The 20,489-nt window shown below is 41.1% G+C and overlaps 1 protein-coding gene across 1 annotated transcript in view; it reads right to left on the bottom strand.

The window, feature by feature from the left end:
• Window positions 1–20,489, bottom strand: part of LOC137895483 (cGMP-dependent protein kinase 1-like) — a 61,551-nt gene that overhangs the window by 14,444 nt on the left and 26,618 nt on the right. Inside the window, exons 4-7 of the mRNA XM_068740957.1 lie at window positions 8,303–8,408; window positions 4,764–4,827; window positions 1,895–1,972; window positions 183–277 (exon numbers count right to left, since the gene is read on the bottom strand). Of these exons, the coding sequence (XP_068597058.1) occupies window positions 183–277; window positions 1,895–1,972; window positions 4,764–4,827; window positions 8,303–8,408 (343 nt within the window). The remainder of the gene's footprint in view (window positions 1–182; window positions 278–1,894; window positions 1,973–4,763; window positions 4,828–8,302; window positions 8,409–20,489) is intronic.

A 20,489-nucleotide genomic window follows, 5' to 3' on the forward strand; every position in this document is an offset into this window, starting at 1 on the left:
TACCCTCGCCTCCGCTTCGGCGAGGGTAATCAGAAAGGGTAGATGTGTGTAAAGTCGATGAGGAAGCATGTTTGCAGTGGAAACCAAAAGGGTGGTGGGTGACATCGAAGTCGACAGATACAATCGGGGGGGGAACAGCAGATCTAAATTGAAAGAGACTGTGTTATTTGGAACAATCTTACCCTTGCAGTGCTTTCTCTCCAAACCAGTCTCCTTTTCCAAGGCTTCGCAGGTAGACAGGCTCTCCATTGGGCACGTCTTCCCTGGTTACATTAACCTGGCAAATGGGCAGAAATGCAAGAGGAGGCGGTTAAAGAGGAGAGTAATGTGACAGGAAGGGAGATGGAAGAAGGGGGTGCGAGGATAAAGATGTGTGGCCAAGAAAGTGAGAGGCGTTCCATTTTAGAAGGCTAGCTTTTGATTTGCACATCATTCAAAAGAAGCTGACGTGTGAATGAATGCAGACGGCGGGTCAATCGCGCTATTATAACCGAGATTTAACACCAGTCTGACAAATATCTCTGCAAATGGTCGCCTGTTACAATCAGGTGGCAGCCATTTCTGTGCACGGTCTGGAAGGAAGCACTGGCCACATCAGTAACCGAATGGCATGTGAGCGATGGCGCTGTGCTGGTCCAGCGGACTTCACACATGATGCTCACTGAGCAGAAATGGTGCATCCACCAAATGAAGGCTCTCGTCTCGACCCATAATTCAAGTCTTGCACAGAAGGAGCGGTGAGTCCAGCATAAGGTCAATCCTGTCTGTGGCTGAGTGGCGGAGTGATTATTCCCAATGAAATATAATCACGTAAGAGCAGAAAAAGGTGAACTGGAAAAGCACTCGGGGAGCGCAGACCTCCACCAAGCAGCGGATTCCCCTTGTAACTGGATTTACACCGTCCACATGGTGATCCAGATAATCATCAAAATGTTCTAGATTGTTCTTGGTATCTTTATACATCAACCATGAAAAGTAAAAGTGAATCGGAGTTGGTGATTTAACAAAATGTTCAATATAAATGGGCTTTTCAATGTTACCATTTTATATTTGACCTCAATCTGGATCCGATCCAGAAGACATTTTACATTATAGTGCATATCGGACACCTTTATGACTCTGAATTTTGGTGAGTGAACTGAATGCATATTTTACAAGATATGATTTTTTTCAAAGCCTCAATTAGAAATAAATGGCAACATCTGGAATTTATTTTTCTTTTTGTTTTGTATCCAGACGGGTATCCGGATCACTCTCAAAATCTAATGGGGTCTATTTTAGACCAAGACCCATCTTTTGCAGGGAAACCAAAGCTGACATGTGAACGCTTAAACATGCTGTACATCCCCATCACTCTGTCTGCAGCTTTAAGCATTTCACAGAATAATGTATATGAAGAAGAGGGTGGAGGTAGAGAGGGAACATGAATGCTAGAAGGCGAGGACAGTGGTGATGGAGCAAGTGCAAATTTGGATTGGAGATGGAATGAAGGAAGAAGAGAATGAGGAAGAAGGAGCGTAGCATCGTGTTAACAATGCAAGCACATGTAAACGCTCTAATGGTGTTGACACTACATGAGACAGCTTGTCTTCTGTGCTCACTGCGAAAGCCGGTGTTGATGACAGAAAGGTGAAATGAAAGTGACTTCATCCTTCTTTCAAGATGCTGCACATGTTGCAGCAAGAGATGATGAAAGAGGTGATGTTTCTCTCTCTCTCTCTCTCTCTCCTCTCCCCCATGCCAAGGTGATTGATGGCTGGCATCTCCAGCCCAAGAATAATAATAATAATACCACTTTTCTTCAAACATTGAGTGGGAGTATTCTTTTATGTGTTCACCGTGGTGCCCCGTCTCAATGATTATTTTGGTGGTGGGCTACAGGCGCTGTTCTCACCTTCCCTTTACTGATGATGAAGAAGGTGTCTCCTCTGGCTCCCTGTCGGATGATGTACTCTCCATCTCCATAATGTGTCTGTCAGAGGAGAATACCAGAGAGGAGGCATTAGGAAAGTGGAGAGAGGACAAGTACTATTCATGACCATCATAATTCTTTTGTCTCCATTCTTACACTGAGACAACAATGTATATTTCCTCTTGTTCATTTCACAGACATGGCCGAGACGTTTGACTTCCTCCCACTGAGTCCTTGCTCGAATGTGCCCTGTAACCTCGAATATGTGTAAGCGGTATAGAGAAAATGATGAAGGTATTGTGAATTTGTCAAATCTGAGAATGACCCTCTACTCCTTTTCAAGTGGAGAAACAATACAGAATATCCATCCATCAATTTGTTTTGCGCCTGGTGACCGTGCTCGGGGTTGTGGCTGCTACGGACGCCAGTCAAAGCAAGGCTGACACTGAAAAACAATTTCACACGCCTTGTGTTTAAAATAACCTTCCTTGTCAGGTAAAGAATGCAAATTTTTCCAGTGATGTTATTTTTAAATGACGACACCTTGTGGGATAAGTGACTCAGACAATCCTGGACTGGATTCATAAGCAGATTCCACACCGCATTTGCCAGTTTTATTCTCACACTATTTCACAGAGAAAATAAATCTTTCATCTTACTTCAAACCGAGCATTTCACTCAAGACTAGGCTCCTCTTATGATGTTTAGCTCGCTTCTATTTTTTCAACTGTTCCCAAGAATGACTTAAAGCAGAGCCAGATTTATCTAATAAAAAAAAAATCCATCCCAACCTAACGGATCTATTAAAGTAGAGGACAAGACGTAGGTCAGAATAATGGATCATTTGACCCAACATGAAGAGAGCCAGCTTTTAACATGGGAGAAAACCTTGTATGCAAAGTCATAGAGCATTATGATATTTCTATGGGTCTGGAAAGAAATATATTAAAGAAACTGGTCAAAGGTTTTCATTATTCCACCACTTCTTTCAATTGTGCCACTTGCTTTGTCCATGAAGCTGGTAAACACAAATTTAATTAACTGTCCAACTACCTCAGCCAACAGTGCAAACACATTAATCTGAGTCCACTTAAATACACGTCTAGAATGTCATCTCTGCAGGGTTAAAGATATTATGGCGTGTATTATTTTAGCTCACTCCCACTCGATGAGATGATTTCATTATTTCAAATTCTGGTCAAATATTTTTCATCTTCTCAAACCACGCTTTCCTGTCCAGCTGCGCGGCTTCATCGTCTGCTGTGGGTGATGTAATCAACGTCATTTCGCATGATCTCTTTTTCTCCATTCACAGCGTTGTCCTTAATAAAGGCTCTTCTTCTCTCTAACCTTAGCCTTCGCATTATCATCACTTTTACCAGAACTCAATCACAAAAAAAAAGATGATGAGGTTTTTCGCCTCCACACTGCAAAAAATCTTTGTTGATGATATGCAAACAATCTATTATGATATTCTGCTAAAATATGGGTTTGGAGTTTTTAAGGGACATATTTAAATCCAGCTCCTTCTTACAGGCTTCTCAAATGTCATCAATCCAGCTTTAAGGTGTTTTTCCAAATTAAAGGTAGCCGCTGGTTTCCATTCAAAAACTCAATAAACTTCCCAGATATTTTAGAAATCATTAAAAACAAGACTCACATGTTTGTAATATTCCTATGCTTCACATAGGAATATTACAAACACACTAAAAACATAGCAGTTAAAAAAAATGAAACAATTATAGAAACTAAATAAAAATAAAACCAGAACCTAATAGAAAGAGAAATAGAATAGAAAGAGCTTCATGACAAGATTTAAGAGAAGACACTGATTCAGATAACCCTATCTCCTCCAGCAGGTCATTTCAGAGGCTCTCATTTTTGACCTGGACTTACAATCAGAGTCTTCAGACAGAAGACAATTGCTTCAGGATTTCGAATACAGAGAGGTTCGTATGGGATTACAAAAGTGAGTAATGTAATCAGAAGCCTGGCCAGGAAAGGCCTTAAAGGTTATCAATAAGATCTTAAAATCAATTCAAGATACAGGAAACAGGGAGCCGATGTAAAGACACGGAGACGTATATCACGTTTTATTCTTCTTGTGGGCAGTAGCCTGCACGGTCTGAGGTATTCTCAGGGTTTTCTGGTTTGGACATGAGAAATGTCTGCTGCACTAATCAAATGCACTGTCTATCAATAAATCTAAAATAAGTATTTTTCTAGAAATTTCACAGACGTGATAAAAACTCGAATGAATGAACAATTACTTGTTCTGTATTATCAGTCATTCATTCATCTTCCGAGCTGCTTTTTACATCACTGGGCCGTGGGACGTGCTGGAGCTTATCCCAGCAGTCAACAGGTGAGAGTAGGAGGAAGCCGGAGAACCCGGAGAGAACCCACGCAGACGCAGGTAGAACCAGGTAGAACCTGCAAACTCCATAGAGGTTTGAATCCACAAGTCGGATTCAAACCTGCAACCTTTTTTCTGTGATGAGCAGTGGTAAGCAACAGCGCTTACCACTGTGCCACCGTGCTGCCTATTATTACTATCCTTTACTTAATTATGTAAATGAAGCAAATCATGTAACTGTAATGTAAGTTGTTTTCACTTTGAAAACACATTAAATAACAGCAATCGATCGCTACTTTGCCCACTTTGTTCCGTTAACCTCCAAAGAATTCGCCGCTATCTTTCGATTCATTATCTGGATTATGCCTTCATTACCCTTCTGGCTCCCCTTCCTCACCGCAAAAAAGAAAGTGACTACCGGTATATGGAAATCCATTACGGTTTGCGTTGGCCTTAGTGCTACAAATGTCACAGGCTATGAAATGAGGCATTTACCTCCTCAAGGACGTCCGCGAGCTTGCTCAGAATGTCCTCCTGCAGGCCGTGGAACGATGGAACGCTGCAGAAGAAAGAAAAGAAAAGAACGCCTTTACACAGAAAACACATCCACAGGAAATGGAACTTTGTAGACGTAACAGCGTTTAAGTCTTAAGTGGTCGTCAGATTTAAAAGAAAGCAGTGTAGGTGGCAGCTTAGAGTAAGTATTGGCTGACCTGAGATCTGTGGTAAAAATAAATAAATATTGGGAACAAGAACACGTAAAAATCAATTTCATGCTCATAAAATGTATGAGACTATGTGTAATAAAATATTTCAGCATGAACTCGGTAGGGTGTCTGGTTATACAGAGGGACGTCAGATCCTAGGGTTGAATACATCATAATGAGGCTTCCGCGTTTGTTCCGTTTGCTTCCCAGCCGCCTCTGTCTGTTATCAAATACGCTGAATAAAAATGGCCCAATGTTTATCAAGGAGAACAGAAAATAAGCCATGTGGTGAACAAAGGCCTTATCTCTCCTTCTCTCTCTGTGTTTCTCCATCTCTCTCCCACCCACCCCTCATTTTCCATGCTTTATTACAGCAATCTGAACCATCTTGTCTCAGGCCCCAACCCGGGCCCCACGCCACCGCTGTGATTGTTGTGTTGCTGCTTCCTCTACAGAGGCAATGATGGGATGACCCCACTCTGCATGAAACATATGGCGTGTCCTGTGTGAAGCTGTTGACTGATGGGCCCCTGTTGTAGTATAATAACTTTAAACCTTTCTATCATCAATGCACTTTTGTGAGTAAAACTGAAAACAACTTTATATTACTGCGGTATCATACACCTACTTCTTTAATTAAATATATTTAATGCCTTCATCTAATGTGGCAGACAGCACAGGGAAGAGCAAAAGCCTTTCAGATTATCCTATTTTTCGCATTCAAAACAGTTACCAGAGGCTTCCAAAGCAATGCAATGTGGGATTTTCACTTGTTTTTAAATCTCTATTCCTCTTCCACAATTTATCAGACCCAAACATAGAAATTCACAGCAATTAGAATACACATGTGTTCGCTTATACGCTTCTAAGAAGGAAAACAGCAGCGTAATTACCTCCATGTTGTAAATGATCAAATGTTGCTATAAATCTCTATAAATGTCCCCTTGATACTGAGCCCAAACCAAGCAAAATCTGCCGCTATACCGCAATAAATATTTACTTGTCTGCTGAGCTGCCATAAATGTATTGCAATAAAGAGGTAAGTAGTGTTCTGTGCTCCTTTCCAATCAAAGTAAAAAACTTTTGAGACATTCAAATATGATTAATAGTTTGTTGTCACTGTAGACGGTTTGTAAGTCAATGTAAAATGTTCCTGCAGATGCAGCCAGCGCTGGCTCTGCATACCAGACTGGTATACATTCTAGATTGTCCTCACAGCAAACCCAAAGTATTGCTAATGATGGTCAAATAACTGACACAATTGATTTATTCTTCACTAAACTAGCATGTGATTAATTCTGTGATTAACCACCCTCAGTACCAGATGCAGATTTGGTATGCTATTCTTGTAACTCCGACACCTTTCTGATGTCATGATGGCAAAATTTACGGCAACCACATGTCAGTCGTGCAGAAAGAGAAAGCAGCATGGTTTGAATGAGTGTAAGCACACTTTTGTTTTAGTAGCACAACTTTCTGCAACTCATTTCGCGCATATATACGAGTGTAACACTTTTTTCCTAGGAGTGGCTGTCTGAAAATGTGCATCCCTTCTATATTCATAAGATATCGCCTCCCTTTTTTGGGACGGCTGGCTTTTCACTCGGCTTCTCAGAGTGGCCATCTAGAAAAAACACAAATCTTTGATTTCCTAAGAAGGCAGATGCAAACTATCCCTGGGGTCTAAGGAAAGATTTTAAAGTGAATGAATAATGTCTGCAACAGTGAAAGGAAGCCATTTCATACATATATATATATATATATATATTCTATATATTATATTATATTTCAGGTATGAGGTGAAGCGCTGTCACAGCAAGAAGCTACCGGTTTTTAATCCTATCTGTGCCGAGTTTGTATGTTCTCCACGTGGGTTTTCTCCAGGTTCTCTGGTTTCCTCCCACCTCCAAAAACATATATTTTAGGTGAATTGATTACTCCAAATTGTACGTAGTGTATGAGTGTGAATAGTTATCCATCTCTGTGTGGCCCTGCGATGCGCTGGCGACGCATCCAAGATGTACCCTGCCTCTTGCCAATAGCAAGATGGGAAAGTCTCCAGCAACTTCCACGACCCGGACAGCAGAAACGGCAAGAAAATGGATGGATGGATGGAGGGATGATGAAAACGTCTCGTGAAATGTTGGTTTTCAATGTGGTACTTTCAGCCACTTGCCTTGAAACAACTAAAATCACTTCCAATCTATCATGTTGACTTGATCAGTCCATCATCCATCCGTTCCATTTTCTTGCGTAAAACAGTCGTGCAATAGAGTGTGAAAGGAAATGAGGGAAGATACAGAAATGACTTTAAGAATCAGCGTGATGAAGACTAAAGTGGATAACAAGTGACAGCAAGGCTTTTGAAGCGATACTGGTGCCATTTTTGGGTACATAATTATATAATAAATAAAAAAGACGCTGCAATAATCTGCACAGTTTAGAGCAAGTTGCATGAGAAAGAAAAAAAGAAAGCCGAGCGTGATATCAGCACGCTGATTGCAGGTCATGCTATTTCTTTTGTGATTGTTAGACATGTACAATTGGTTTGATACTCGGTTAGTGATTTCAACGCGCTCTCTCGCTCTCATTCTATTTTAAGTGCACAAAAGATCACGTTGTAAGGAATTTCAGACCCAATCAGTGGCTGGCTGCGTGACAAGGCTCTGTGCTGACATCATTTCCAATAGCAGCTTCCCTCGATCAATAAATAAAGATGCCATCATTCATGGGCTGTTTAATGCTGCATTAGCGAGGGCAATAATGGCTGCGGACGTGCAGGTGTGCTGTCTCGCAATCTTTCTCTCTCTCTCTCCCTATCTAGCACCGCACTCCAATTTACGCTTTCACCCAGATCCTCAACACAAATATTTGGTATTGATTGATCTTAAGTGAACTAGTACTCAGCGGTACAGATGTTTACAGATGTGCAGAGTTTAGTATCCTAGGTGACAGACAATTTTGCTCTCATTCCACCTCATGCATTTTGATCGCCTCTCACTCCCACTCTCTGTCTTTTATCCTGTACTCAGAGCAGACCATAAAAAGAGTGTGCAGGCCTTTAAAGTGATAATAAGCCTCTCTATAGAGAAGTAATTAGGCCACAAGAGAGGGACACAAAAGCATCTTTCCAGTAGAACAACAACTTAATTGACACACACACAAAAAGAAAATGTCGGGAAATAATTTTCACGGGGTCAAAAATAAGGGCTCAGACATATGGTGACAAACAGCTCACACTATTTTCCAGAATTGACTTTGATAAATCATTAAAGTGCATTTCAGACAAAGGCTCTGTTGAGGCCATTTGCTTGGCCCGATCCTCACCTTTTTAGAAACTCCATATACTCTGTGTGCTTGATGAGACCTGTCCTCATCATGATCGTCTGAAAACACTGCCGGTCGATGGCCCACAGCTTTACATTTGTTAGAGCTGGAAAAAAGAGTACAAACAAGTCGTGTCATGGGAGACAGTTATCAACCTCGGGCAATCGGAGCGGTCGGACAGCACATTTACAAATAATACATGCCCTCCGACTCTTTCATGCATTCGTAATATGAGCGGAGGGAATATCATATTCACTCTAAAGCATTTTGATATAGAACTTGTGAGAAAGCTGTGAGATGTGTGAGGACATTTAAATAAAAATGATTCCTGAATTGATAAATAATTCAATGATCAGTGAGAAGGGTAGAGAGATCTGGGAGGCTGCGTTGGTTTATTTACTCTCTTAAATAGTAATAACCGTAATTTAAACGTGCTTTTAGCTCTTGCTATTCTGGATAATTACTCTTCATTCAGGTGTTGGAATCAATTGGTATTTTGTCGATGTTTTGCATGAGTGCTGCAAGTCACGGTGCTGCTGATTAATTGATTTAAGGTCAGGGATATGATTTCTCTATGTTAATGCTTTTTATTATAATCAGCAAAAGCCACTGAGCTACTGATTGCTCTTCATGGGCCATAACTTGCATCAAATTGTGTAATAAAAGTTATGTTAAGTTTCAAATCACAAACAGCTACCGTGAATGATTGCTATCTCTCTCAGCTAGAACACTCCTACCAGTCTGGAGTACAAGGAGGTTACAGAGTCTGCATGAAGAGGCATTTTCTCACTTAAATATAGCCAATAACATAGCAGCAATCTGCGCAGGATAGCCAGCCCTATAAGAGCGGAAATGCTTGCCAAACATTTCTTAATTTCAGTCTGTTGAATGGTGGAGTCCTGGGTCTCAGTTTGGAGCCACCGTTTGATCCGAATAGGTTTCACATCAACAGATATCTGTTGAAAAGAGCAGACTTTGTTGGAACCAGGCCATGCAGGTGTTCATCAGTGCAATGGACCGAGAACCCAGACCTGAACGTTATTAGATTTCCACATTCAACCTCATTTCATTGAAGAAATTGGATTGTTGGTGCAGAAACTTTATAACATGTCAGAAACCCCATATTAAGTCTTCCTGAGCCGCATCTTTAGACTTTCAGAATTCAGTGCTTCAATTTCGCAATAGTTTGCGTTCATGATTTCTAAAGACGGCTCACATTTTCATTATCCTCTGTTAAAGTGTTTGTTTCATTTGAGCGGACCCACAGTGATGACAGGACAAATGTTCATCTTACGTGCTTCCAAAAGGCATCTTGAAAAAACATCTTCATCAAGTTATATCTTATATAATCACAAAGGTGGGTGGGTGGGGTGATTTAGACAGAGCACATAGCAACCCTCTGGTATGGAGAAACACATTCTTGGAGTAGTCCACTAATTTTACCCCAAAGCAACATGAGTGGGAGGTTAGACTTCACTGCCAACGTTGCAGACTGCATTGAGGTGTTTTCTGGGAATACCAGAAAGTGGAACCTCGAGTGCACCACAATAAGGTAATGGCATGATTCAGGGGCTTGACTAAATTGCAATGAGACTCAGGGAGCTAATTGTCCTGCAGTGTGGGTGCAGATGGGTGTTTATGGGTTGCTGACCGTTAGCTTCACAGTTTTCTGGACATGCACCGCGTAACGCACTGCAGAGAGGCAAAGGATGTTGTCTGTGGAATGTTTTCAGGCTGTTATTTTAGTGGGATTAGGATTGTCATGCAGTGCTGGTTGACTATTAAAGCAAACGGCATGAAATCCACAAGTGCAAGTGGTACATAAAAAAAAGAAGCCATTTCAATTGTAATTCGAATTCATTCAACTATAATAGACTTCAGAAAGGAAGCCCTGCCTGGAGGCCAGTTTCTCTTCATGGAATGCTCATCGTATGTCATACATGCCAAACATTGTTTAATGTGAAGTACACAAATCAATTCTGTGTCAGAAAGGTCAGATGGAATGATGAAAACAGCTTTAGTACAGAGCATTATGGAGAGTTGATATATTTATTGTGCAAAGATAGATAGAGCTATTATACCGAAGCCAGAATGGGCTGATCCATTAAGAATACTTTTTTTTTATGATTGTCTCACCTCAGTGCTCTAAAATTGTTACATTTGTGTGTTGGATTGTAAAAATAAATTTAAATTAAAATTGTGGAGGCAGGGTGTTTGCCACTTGTAAGATGCAGCTGATTTGAGTTTTGTTCATCGCCTCTCAATGATGACACAATTACTTCTTCAACCTTCACAATGGCTGGGTTTTGTCCGACCATATAAACTAACTGAGGTAATTATGTCACATAATTTTTAATATATTCCTGCTGACCGTTGTTTCCTCCAAACGGTTGTTTCCTGCAAACATCCTCTTCTTGCAACTAAAATTCTCAAGACCACCTAAATAAAATGAACTGATAAGAATTAGGCCAAAGGTCAAGGTTATGGTGACTCAAGAGAATTCATATTATATATTAAGTCAATAACAAAATGTCACTCAGATATAGGATACATAAGCTCTGTGGAGTGTTAATTTTGAAGGATTTTCAGCAACAGTTATTATATTATTATTACCGTATTACAGTCCACCACAAGCTCATTAGTGCTGCTGATATTGAGTTTCAGGCGATTGTCGTTGCAATATGTGATTAAGATCTCTGTGCTCGTCAGGAAAAGTATGATCTGTCATAATACAGCATGTTTCTCACTGGATATTATTCATTGCAGTCACACATCAACATAGTGATAACTATCATTTCACCAATAAAAACACACTTAATCCCTTCAACGTCTTCACCCCAGGAGTCTGGAGGTGCATGGCTGTAAACTGTAACTGGATTGGCTGGCAGAGATTCTAATTCTTGTTTCTCCTTGTCCCTGAAAGCTCCTCTAAAATAGAATGTAGTTCCACCTTAGAATAAAGGACGGCTGCCAATAGCAGCTCATGTTCATTTCTTCGTCCTTCTCCTTTCCCTCCATCTCTTTAATGCTGCGATAGTAATCGCCTGCCCTTCATTTTCTATTTGTTTGCGATAACAGATCAATAGTGTTGATTCGTACGCTGGAAGAACTGTGCAACTGGCACACTTGTCCCAAAACAGAGAAGTTATATGCCTGAGCCTAATGCAAACAGGGAGATAAAATACACACATGGATGCTTGCCAATAAGACAGAATGGAGGAAGAGGCATGTGGTCGAAGGAGTCCTTCATTTGACTCGTAATTCATTGTAACTGAATTTCATCCTAGGAAATTATGCAAATGTTTCATGTGTGTTTGTTCTCGTAATCAAATCTTTTTTCTCATTAAATTATATAAATTTAGAATGGGGGTCTCTGCACTCTGATCCTGCAACAGACATCCAGAGAGCATAGGGCTTGGAAAACCCAGATCTTGTGTCCTGATTTTGGTTTCTGTTTCAGGCGCTGTAAGGTACAATAGAAAATGCAAAGAGAGTGAAACATGCGAGGAAACACACAATAAATGAAGAAACGCTTGCATAGTGGATTACATTTCTCATGTGCATCACTATGTATTGACATAAAAACATAAAAAAGCTGCTTATCTCTCACTCTCCACATGCATCGTTTTAGTAAATGAAGGGAAAATAAAAGAAAAAATAAACTGCTATAAAAAGACCATGAGCGATGATAACGAACGACAAGTCTTTGGTTTGTTGTTCATTGTCCTATCACACTCTTCCTTCTTCTGGTTTATGTTCCCGGTATGAGCTGATTGTTGGTATACCTTTTAAGCCAACCTCATTCCAATATTACACTGGTTTTATAACCCAGGTAATGGGGGCACTGTGCCTTCTTATCAAAATAAGCATATGATATGTAGCTATGATTAAAATGATGCAACTTCTGAAAAACATCAACGTAATGCCAGAAAACATTTTGTCTGTTCATTAAAAAATAGTAAAATAAAATAAAAAACTTCCAAAAAAAACAACAACCTGAACCAGCTTCGACTTCACGTAGCTGCTCCGTCCTGCGGCTGTTCACCAGTCTGTGGTGCCACATTTATCATAAGAAATAATAAGAAATGTTATAATGACACGTTATAACATATATCACATTTTCACGCGGGCTTTCACAAAGCTTGTATAGAAGATAACGTGACTTGGAATGAGATTCCCCGGTCTTTGTGGTTTTTCAGCCGTCGCACAAAGCAATAGAAATCCAAGAACAGGCTGGGATAGAAGAAGATATTTATCTGGTGTCACAAAGGTGATGAAGGTGGTACAAAAAAAAGCAAAATCACTACCAGCGAAGGACTGGTCAGGCAAGAAGAACAAAAGAAGACACAATTATTCACCCTTTCACACCCTTCCCACCAATCTGAGGATGAACTCCTAGAATGAAAGTGTGTTTTCCATCCAACCAGAGGTAAAGCACACAGGATATTTATAGCAGGCCAACAGAAATATCCTCTGAACTGAGGCTTCTTTTGCCATTTGCCTTCATAGACCTGACTAAATCATTTGACATGGTAGCTCACCAGGCTCTGTGGAGCATGCAATCAAGTTAGGGCAACCATGAAAAGTCACAGGATAAAAAAAAAAGGCACCGCTCATTTTGTTGGCCCAATTTAACAAACAGCTCTTTCTGTCTTGAAACTGCCCATACGTCTGGAGTATATGAGAGGCTTCTGTGATCATTCACGGTATACATGAGTTTTCAGTTGACCTTTCTCTGAAGGAGTCTGAACGCTCTTATTTTTTAAAGAGCCTCAATGCCACTAGCCACTATCCAATTTATTCCAAAAGACTTGTTAAATTAACCCATCTCTATAAAAGTCAAGAAGACTAGGGAGAGACTGATGTCTGTGAGAATGCCACGTCTGATGGTCACATGATCTGAATTATACCATTGGCATGCTAGAGGCACGGCAGTCCACCAACAATCACAACAACACCTGTGCATCTTCATGTAGCCAGACCACCGACACCATTTTCAAGACCAGCTGCAGACATCATTACCTCATCCGACCACTTCAGTTTGTTTTCCTGTCAATAATCCAATTGAAACCGAGGAACAAATTACAGGTTGTTATTTTCTACCCAAGCAAATTTTAATGTAAAATTGTAAACCTCAGTAACGGCATCTCCTCGCCCAGACCTTCATCAAGGCACAGCGAGTAGAGGCTCTAGTCATGAACTTCGAGTGGACCCAAGTCCTTTCAACACGGAGACAGGAGACAGCTAAGAAGCCAGGATTTCCGACCCCAATGTTCATGATGACGGATTCTGAGGATCAGCTAGAAGGATAAATGCACCAATATTTGAAGCCAGCATGACCACCACCACCACAACAAAGCTATTTTGACACTGATGGAGTCATGACATTCTTATTTCCAACACACATGTCCACAATCAGATGCTGCACTCCATGCTGGGGGGAGGTCAGTGAGCATTTCATATACACCAGCAATAAAAAAGAGCAGTCTGTATAAACGTCTCACGAAGCAGCTTCGCATAGCATCGCTGTTTATTAAGCACAATACCGTGATACTTTGACCCACCACCAAGTCATGTTTGACCACAGATGCCATACAATTAAATGACCTGTACCATAATTAACTGATTACGGTGAGTGTTTGTATTATTGGCAAAGTAAGAATAAGACCACAGTTGAATGATGAAAGAAAGAAAAGATTTCTGATTTATGAAATTTGATTCATGAAGCAGGATGGCTAGAATCTCTTCTAACTGACTCCGAGACGCAGAGTCAATGCCCTTCGACTCCTCTGAGGCTTCTGACATGTCATGTTTTGGGAAGCATTAAAGAAGCGATGCTGTCAGAGCTGTGAGGTGGAAGACAAGAGTAATCCCCCCCCCCCCTAAGTCATTAATAAAATCACCCAGGTCTGATTACATCGAGATGAGATCTCCAGAGCGTGTGAAAGCCGGACAGGTCATTTGAACGACACGGCGTCTTGGAACCCAAAAAAGATTATTTTTAACACACTGGAGGAATTCTTCGCCACTTTGCATCTAAATATTAGAATTGAGGTTTAAAGAAAAAAAGGATCAAAAGCAATGAGCACATGTGCAGGAGTAGTTCAAATGTGTCATTTCTAAAATGCATATGCCAAAGAAAAAACGGATGGTAATTGACAACATGATTTGCTGTGAACTAGGGCATCGCATGCCTCGAGTTAGGGCCGGAAGCATGTGCTCTTAAGATAGCTTTCACATAGTGAGTCCCAACAGAGACAACTAGCTGGATTCATTAGCGGCAGTCTCCAGCTGCCAGTCCTGGAAATGCGCATCCTACGTGGGAGACAAGAGGCCACAGACTTGGAGCAGCAGCTGCTTGAAAAATATTGAGCTCTGTACCACCGGCAATCCACCCACAATGCCCCCCCACATTACACCGAACACAACACAGGTATCCCATCTTTTCTGTTTGAGAGTAAAGTCATCCATTGCTGTAAGGCCAGGCATTTGGCAGCAGTGGTTTCAAGGATTTGATTAAGAAAAAAACAATAAACAATAAAAATGCATCTCTCAGATACATCAGAAGTATGCACACAAAGAGTTATGAGTTATCCCCATCTGTGTGAATTCACTTCAGACAATTTCCTCTTGTAACTACAGAGATGGGAAAATACAAACAATGGAAGTTCTCAAGTTCAAGTAGCTACCGGCACCGCTTCCTGTCATGATTGATGTGTGCACAATATCTTTGTGAGAAAAGTTTAAGCTGTTTCAGAGTTATGCTGGACCGAACCCATTCCTGCATCCCCATCCTCGCTGAGCTCTTGATGGGGGGGGGGGATAACAACACCTAGAAGTCTGGGAGTCATAATAATTTAAAACATACATTTTACCCTGGGCACAGAAAAGGGTACTCTCAATATATTACTTTTGAAAACTTCCAGTCTGCAGCTGACAGAAGAGGAATATTGCTAAATGTGTGCTTTCAGCCTTCTGTTTTAAGACAAAAATAGCATTCACCGCTCATCTCTAGCATAAACAAGCCGCACTCCCAACCCATATCCATCAATTCTCGCTGATCTTGTTAGGAAGTTCATTATAAACACACACATTTAGAAGACTGGAGTTTGGTCAGTTAAAAAAAAAAAATGTTCCACTATCCTGGAGGGTTTATCTAGACTAAGCACCACGATGGAAGGGTTCCCTAATCTTATTCATCCCTCAAGCAAAGCACTAAACGATGGCCCTCATCATACTCTGATAGCAGCTTCCCCGAATAGGATCACAGCGGTATGAAGTGGAGTTTGAATAAAGCAGAAGTAGAGAGAGGAGAAATGTCAACGGGAATTTTAACTCGATAAAGACATCTTGACAGCCCCGTGGAGAAATTCTGATGGATGTGTTTTTCAAAAGAAAAGAGAAATTCAATCACAACAGCCGTACTTAAGGGAGATGAACAAGACTGACATTATTCAGGTGACAGGTCAAAAACAAAAGTGGAATTTCTCTTTAACAAGGCTAGGCAAGAAAAGACAGAGATGAAAGTGAATGATGGATAAAAAAAAAAAAAAGGAATTTAGAAACTTGAACACGTCACTTTTTTTCAGAAGATTTTAGTCAAAAATGTCTCCTGTCTTGAGTTTTCTTTTCATTACAAGGAATGAATCTCTTCTTTCCTACAGAGAAATAATTCCCCCGGTATGAGTCCGTACCTGAGCTGATGGCATCAGCAGTAAGGACAACTGCTACACGGAGGCAGAGTGAGGCAAGCATCTTAGCTGTACGCTGCCTGCAGCATATATTTTCATCCATTTTTCATCAGAAATGGCTTTCTCATCGGTCTGTGAGATATTTTAATTGTTTGTTGTACTCATTATTACAGACAATGAAGCAGAAACAATTTTCCACAGAGGAAATCAGTTTGAATAACCTGATAGATTTCGGTGTGCTGGCCGTAGAAAATCAAATGGAGGAAATGATGTGTGTTTGCTATTTATAAGCAAGTGCGTTATTTTTAGGTCCTGGTGCAGGTTGCACCAGTGACATGTTTCTCTCTATACTGTAGGTACTGCAAGTCTGTGGAAAAGTCAACCTCCACATATAAATCTTGGTATTTTTCAGATAATCAGATAATCATTGTTGAATCTCTGACAGCCCTAAGCTGATGTTTTGCAACCTGCCCATCCATAAATACCACAGTGGGAGCTTTTTGATTTGATTTGCCAGAATGTGTTGAATATAATGTGTCTGTGCATGACTGATTGAGTCATGGGACGTCGGCTTGTGTGTGAATATTCATTGTTTTATGTGTGTGCCATTTCTTTTTTTTAAGAGTGAATATTCTGATGAGAAGTTTATTTAGCTCTATTCCTGCAAAAGCCATGGATAAACTGTTTATTGTACATGAGGAAAAAATGAATAATCCAAAACATTTATGAATGTGACCAGTGAATAAGCCTGGAATGATAAATATCCTTCTCTGTTTAAATATATATATATATGACCTATTACATAAAGCTCCTTAATATTTATCTCGAATCCATTCTCTCTGCTATGGCTATGGAAGTATTGAAAAGAGAGTAGCGCAGTGGATTTTTTTTATTGTTGCTAGGCAACTACAGAATCAGCAGTTCTTTTACTTTTTTTTTTAGCTGATATGGTTATCTTAGATATCATAACATTGTTAGAATGAACTCTGAAGCCCACGATAATTGTGTGGTGGAAATCACCAGCTAACAGCCGCACAGCTTCTATTTGGAAACAGCGGGAAGTCCTTTTAGGTACAGCCAGCCCCAGATACATGTTTTGGACTCTGGAATGGTGGACCACACACACACAGGGTTGATTTTTAGAGAGGGAAAATTAAATGTCACATTTTAATTAATTGAATTAATTGTTCTTCCTTCGGTTCAATTCCCAAGGCAGGTTTTCCTACACAGTATGAAACTACCCACTTCTTTTTTTCATAGATAAATCAACAAATTCATAAACTCAATAATCACATTTAACAGCTTAGGGAATGAGTCTTTGATATTCATGTTTCTCTCAAACAACATCTTCCAATGAAATGTTTCTGTCTTGTCTTGGAACCACGTCCTTCAGCTTCATTTATAATTCAATACAAACCTAGGAGAAACCAGTGCCATTTAAACACACACACACAAAAAAAAAAAATAAGAAACTTGACATTCATGACGAGGTGAATGTGTGTTTAATCCTCCTCCTCGTATCTGTGTGGGTTCTCTCCAGGTTCTCCAGCTTCCTCCCACGACCAGATCATACAATGGCCGCTCTAAATTGGCCGTAGGTGTTAGGATTAGCTGTTGTCGCTTTGCGGCCCTGAGATAAACTTGGCAACTTGTCCAGCCCCGCCTCCCGCCAGATGTCAGCTGGGATAGGCTTCAGCTCAAATCTGTGACCCGAATAAATTGCTGAAAATGAGAAAATTATGCATTTTCTTGTCCTCAAGAAGAATTATCCTTATTACAATTACACCATGTAATAGGCTTATTAAAAATACATTTAATCGCAACACATTATGACGCACCATGGCAAATTTAGTGCTGCTGAAGACACGGTGAATGGAAGACATAAGGAGTGACTCCTTGGACAGAGACCCGGAAGACCTACAGCCAATGACTATGCATGTGCTTTTTTTGACTTCCTTTAGGTGTCCCCTTGGATCTCTTTGTGCAGATGTAATGCCTCGGCTGTAGAAACACGAGGGATTGAAACAATTCACGGTATTTAATCAGAGGCTGTTTTAATTTCTTTCAAAATGTTGGTGTCTTCATTTCATCGATCGTGTCCCTTTGCATCTGGACAACCGCCTCTGTGAGGACATCATGTCTGCTGGAGGGCTGGGCGGGGGGGACGGGGGGGGGACGGTGGGCACACACTGTTCCTCAGCTGTAGCAAACACTGACCATGCTGGAACACGCACCCACTACAACAAATAGTAACTGTTGTATGAATCAAGTCCCACTCAATGCATCTGGTTTCCACTGTTATGAAGTAAATAAATACAAATGATGGTACTTGAGTCATCTGTGCATCTTGCGCATGGAGTGTATCAGCCCCCGCCTCCGTCTCTCTACTCCACTCAGGAGCAGTTCCCCAATAACCCCTGCCAGCTTTTCATCCGGAGAGGTGAGATGTGGAGTTCCCTTTCCCTCGCCTGCGGCACGCATCCACTTTCCTCCACAGAATGTTTCTCTTCCTTGTCCATGACGGTCTTCATGCATTCAGAGGGCATTAATATTAATAAGGGGTGTTTCACCAACTATTTATAGGCAACTGCAGGCATTTCATGAAGCTCTCACAGGTGCGCCACATTTTGAGTGGATTATGATTTATGGAAAACACTTCTGGTGTTTTGTCCACAGGCCACCTTTTGATGCGATTCCCACTCAAACTAATTCAAACCAGCCTCAAAGAGGAGCGACGGACCGCAGGTTGGTCCTCAGGCAGTCGTAGCTTGCTGTGTGTCATGACCGGCATGATGTCATAAGTAAGAATGTGCTGGCGGCAGACTTGCAGGAGTGAGAATGTAAACACACAACGGCATCTGAAGCAGTGTGTGTGTGTGATATAGTGACTGTCTGGTGTTTGCAAAAGCTTAAAGAAATAACAGCTGCATGCTTTCCTTCTGTTGCACAGTGTCACTTTCAGCCCCACCATCTGTGCACTTAATGGTAGCATCACGACTATATGGTGGGAGGAAAAAACATTAGGATATGCTAATCAGTTTGTTGGACTACTAATGAAACAAACAATTGTCACGCCTGATGGCCCTTTTTAGTCCCAACAATCTATGTCTGTTGGATAAACTCTTACAGGGATTATATCATGACGTCTGAACTCATGAATGAAAATGGGTAGAAGATTACAGGCTAAGTATAGTACTACATTAAAATATAAAGAGAAACTGCTCTACTGAGCCATGGTCCCCACTGATACTGAGGTTCATGAGATAGCTTTTTTTTTTGGGGGGGGGGGGGTTATAAAATTCCACCGTCCTCAGTTACCCGACATTCCCCTGAAGAAAACCCCATGTTCACATTGTTATAACATAAGCCTATAAGCATCAATCCAGTTGAAGAAAAGCAACCGAATGAAACTACACCTCCTCCAGGGACGTTCTCCTGCTGACTGACTGTATATATTGCTGCTCTCAGAGGTTGGCTCTCTCTGGGGGCTTTAACTTTTAACCTTTTCAAGTCGTCTGGAGCCCCAGAAGAGCCTTTAGCTTCAGGCTCACACCTGTGCTACAACAGAGAATCAGGACAACGGGAGCAGCAGGGGCCCTCAGCAAACTCTCTCTCACACACACACACACACACACACGCATACAGGCTCACAGACACACACACAGAGGCTCACTGGGAAAAACATGACAGACACAGAAATTAAAAAAACATTCTGATCCAAATAAAACAAGCCACTCTGTCGACTTAAACATCTGACTGACATGGTTTAGGCCAGGGAACCAGTCACATGCATCTATGCATTTGGTTGGCGCTGCCTGCTACCATTACCATTTTACCACCATGTTTCTTTATGCTCTCTGGCAGCAGTGTTACCATGGCAGCCAGTGAAAGATGGAAGATTCTTCGCCTTTAAATCCCGCAGGAATTGCATCTACCAAAGCCATTGTTTCTATCTTCTTTTTTCTGTCAGTGTTGTTTCCACGTTTCCTTTGTCATCCAGTGAAATCCTTTTTCCCAAGGCAATGAAGTCCTCTGGAACCTCCGAACACACAAGGTAAAGAGAAAGGACTTGTGCTGCCTTACCTCAGACAGCGGCATGGGCAAGTCAGTCATTGTGAACCAGGCAGTAAGAACGTCACAGACATGGCAACTGGGAAAATTAGCCAGCAGAAAATGTGATTTTTGAGATCTCCAGGCTTTCAAAGAACACTAGCATCGCCCATAGATGTAATAGCACCAGACCAAGACATATTGTGTTCAGTCACATTAATAGCAATAACTCTGCATATTCCCGGTCATATGTTAAAGTCAGCTGCTAAATTTAAACCATTATTTAAAAGTTTCTAAACCACAGATCTATGAATTAAATTAAATCCACAATCGTAGAAGGAGCAAGTCTCCCATTTATCTGTATGTGGGCATCCCCAAATAACGTTGGCTGGCAGGTGGGAGCTGTGCTTATTTTGAGATGTGCAAATCCCCTCTCACAAGCAGCA

Source organism: Brachionichthys hirsutus, chromosome 7 (assembly GCF_040956055.1).
Source record: "Brachionichthys hirsutus isolate HB-005 chromosome 7, CSIRO-AGI_Bhir_v1, whole genome shotgun sequence".
NCBI lineage: Eukaryota > Metazoa > Chordata > Actinopteri > Lophiiformes > Brachionichthyidae > Brachionichthys > Brachionichthys hirsutus.